Below are 3,313 nucleotides of genomic sequence, written 5' to 3' on the forward strand. Positions count from 1 at the left end.
TTTCTAAAAATAGTAAATAAAATAACAATAAACAAAAATTTATAAATATTTAAATTTAAAAAAAAAATTTATTTATGGGAATGTTTTAAACTGTATAAAGAAATGTCCAAACTTTTATTAGCTTTTTAATAAAATTTTGACTAAAATAAAATTATCAAGCACATGTATAAAATTAAAAAAATTTGTAATTTAATTAAATAAAAAATAATTGTTGCAAATTATTTATTTATTTTAGCAGAACCAAAAATTTGTGCAAGAAATTTTTGAGAAGCAACTGGCTGATTGGATTGCAATAAAATATCTGCCTTTCAATTTATTGGATGATGAACAGTCGCAGAAATTATTAAATTATTTGAATCCGAAAGCAAATATACCTCACCGAACTAAAATGAAATCCATAGTGTTATCAAGATATCATGAAGTGAAGGCAATTGTACTGAAGATTTTGAAAAATAACTCGTCTAAACTTTCGTTTACCATAGATGGATGGACTTCGGTAGCCAACAAATCGTTTTATGGAATAACTGCGCATTTTATAAGTGAAGATTGGATATTGCGATCGCTTGTTCTTGATTTCATACCGTCGAACGGAAATCATACGGGTAAGGACATAGCGAATCTCTTTCACGATGTTCTTGTCAAGTATGAATTGGACAACAAATTGCAAGGCATCACAATGGACAACGCAGCTGCTAATACAAAGTTTATTCAAGAATTAGGCAATTTAATGAAACAGGTTTTTGGTAGAAAGTTCGACATCAATGATATACATTTTCGGTGCATTGCTCACATCTTGAATTTGTCTGTTCAAGATTTTTTGAAGGAACTTTGTATTCAAGATGATTTTGAAGAAAGCGATGAAGAAGTCGATGGAAACAGGAACACTCGAAAATGAAGACAGCATTGAAGACAACGAGATGTCAGAAAATACTTGTGTGATCAAAAGACTAAGAGGGCTCCTCAAGAAATTAAAATATTCGGAGAAATTACGCGAAAAATTGAAATGCTGTTGCGCTACCGTTGAAGTTGAAATTTTATCACCGACTATTGACATCGCGACGAGATGGAATTCATCATACGAGATGATAAAACTCGCACTTCGTATGAAACCAGCGTTAAAATTATTATGTAAACTCAATCCCGATTTAAATAAATTCTGTCTGCAAGAATCCGAATGGCAACTTCTTGAAGGTATTTTAAAGTATTTACGATACTTTAAAACATTGTCGCTAACCTTATCAGGTGAAAAGTATATTACAATCCCAATGGTTGTGGTAGGTTTCAACATGCTATTAGATAAACTTCAGGATGGAATAAATATTTTCGATCAAAAAATTAGAAAAAGTGGAGTTGAAATTCAGATAAAAAATGCACTTGAAGCAGCGACGGAAAAGATATTGAAGCACTATTCCAAGTTCAACTGGATGTATTGCGCTGTCCTTCTTTTGGACCCGAGATTTAAGCTTGAAACTTTCCAATTGACGGCTTGGGGAAAAGAGATGGTGAATGAGTCGCTTAAAAAGTTTGAAAATATTTATAAAGAATCCTATTATAAAACATCTACTAATGTCACAGAAATGTTTCAAGACGATGATCTTTCCTGCAATCAAGATACACCTGATGAAGATGATGACGATGATGATCTGAAGATCAATTCACTTTTCAGAAAGCGAAACACAGCCTCAGTATCTTTGAACAATGCTACGAATTCTTGGCGAAGTGAGATCGACAAGTATTTCTTGTTAGAAAGAGCCACTGAAGACGTTGATATCGGGCAATGGTGGAAGAATCATGAAAACATTTTTCCAAATCTAAGTAGAATGGCGAAAGATTTATTTTCAATTCAAGCTACATCAGTTCCCGCCGAAAGACTTTTCTCGAGAGCAGGGTTAATTATTCGAAAACATCGAAACCGTTTAACCAATGAATCGGCGAAAAATTTGATTTGTTTAAACTCGTGGATGACGTGTAACTTAAGTGATGCAATTATCAAAGAACTAAATTCTATTTAGATGTTTTTGTCGTTTAAATTTCATACGTGAACTTAATTTGTTTGAAATTGTTATAATGCAATGATTAAAGATTTCATTTTTCAAAAATTTGATTAAAGTTACAATAATTAAAATTAAAAAAATTACTAATTAAACAATTAGAATTTTGTTGCCTAATTATTTTTGTAAAAAATTAAAATGTTTATCTATGTAATTTTTCAGGAATATTAAATAGTAAACAATTCTATTAATATTTCAAATAAAATTTGTAATAAAATAAATAAATATTATTTTTTAATAAATTATTGGCAATAACTAACAATAAATTCAATAATAAAATAAAAATAATATTCTTGGTGAAAATTAATTTTGTATAATATTTTTTTTATTTATTTTTGTATAATAATTTTAAATAATATTAATTAGTAAAGTTTTAATAATTTTTAAATGTAATATATTTTTTAAATAACTAAATAACAATAATTTACAAAGTTGAAAATAGAAATATTTTATTTTGAGATAAAATCAATAAATATGTTTAAATAACAGCGTGTGTACTATTTTCGTTTAACAAAATTCCCGGTTTTTTTTCTTATCAAATTTAAATTTAAATTTGATTTCGAACATAAATAAATCTACATTTTTTGAAAATAATGTTTTTTTCAATAATTCTAGTTAAAAAATTAAAAAATAATTGAATTAAAAAACAATTTTTTCAATTTTTTAAAAATAATCTTGATTCTTTATAATTATAATTAAAAATGTATTTTTTTTTTAATTAACTAATAAAAATTTTAATTATTAATTTAAATTAAAATACTTTGAAAATTCTATTTGTTAAAAAGTTTCTAATGAAATTCTATAACAAATTTAATTACATATTTTTAGTTGAATTTCATAATATTTTTATTAATTCTATAATTTTTTAAAATTTATTTACATAATATGTTTGAACAGTATAAATATCTATGAAAATTGAAATAAAAAGTAATTTTTTGAAAACAAATTAAAATAATAAAACTTTTAATTTTGGTGAAAAAATTCCCGGCTAATTCCCGGTCAAAATATTAAATTTTTGGTTATTTCCCAGTTTTCCCGGATTTTTCGGTTAGTAGGCACCCTAAAATATATATATATATATAATTATAAAAAGTTTTAAAATTTAACAAATTTTCATCTCATTTTATTTTTAAATTTTGCATTAATTCTAAGAAATTATATAATTAGTGGTCTTAGTTTCATATAATTTTTATGAAAATAAATTTTGATTTTATAATTGATTATTAATCAGAAAAAATTCTATTACCAAGAATCACCAAGAA

General features: G+C 25.5%; 1 protein-coding gene across 1 annotated transcript; it reads left to right on the forward strand.

Annotated features, from left to right (window-relative positions):
• The first annotated feature begins 917 nt into the window (after positions 1-917).
• On the forward strand, positions 918-2,012 carry LOC122507307 (zinc finger BED domain-containing protein DAYSLEEPER-like). Its single transcript, XM_043619932.1, has one exon. The coding sequence runs from the start codon at positions 918-920 to the stop codon at positions 2,010-2,012; it is 1,095 nt and encodes a 364-aa protein (XP_043475867.1).
• Positions 2,013-3,313: the final 1,301 nt, after the last annotated feature.

The sequence above is a fragment of the Leptopilina heterotoma genome, unplaced genomic scaffold (genome assembly GCF_015476425.1).
Source record: "Leptopilina heterotoma isolate Lh14 unplaced genomic scaffold, ASM1547642v1 Lhet_46, whole genome shotgun sequence".
Lineage (NCBI taxonomy): Eukaryota > Metazoa > Arthropoda > Insecta > Hymenoptera > Figitidae > Leptopilina > Leptopilina heterotoma.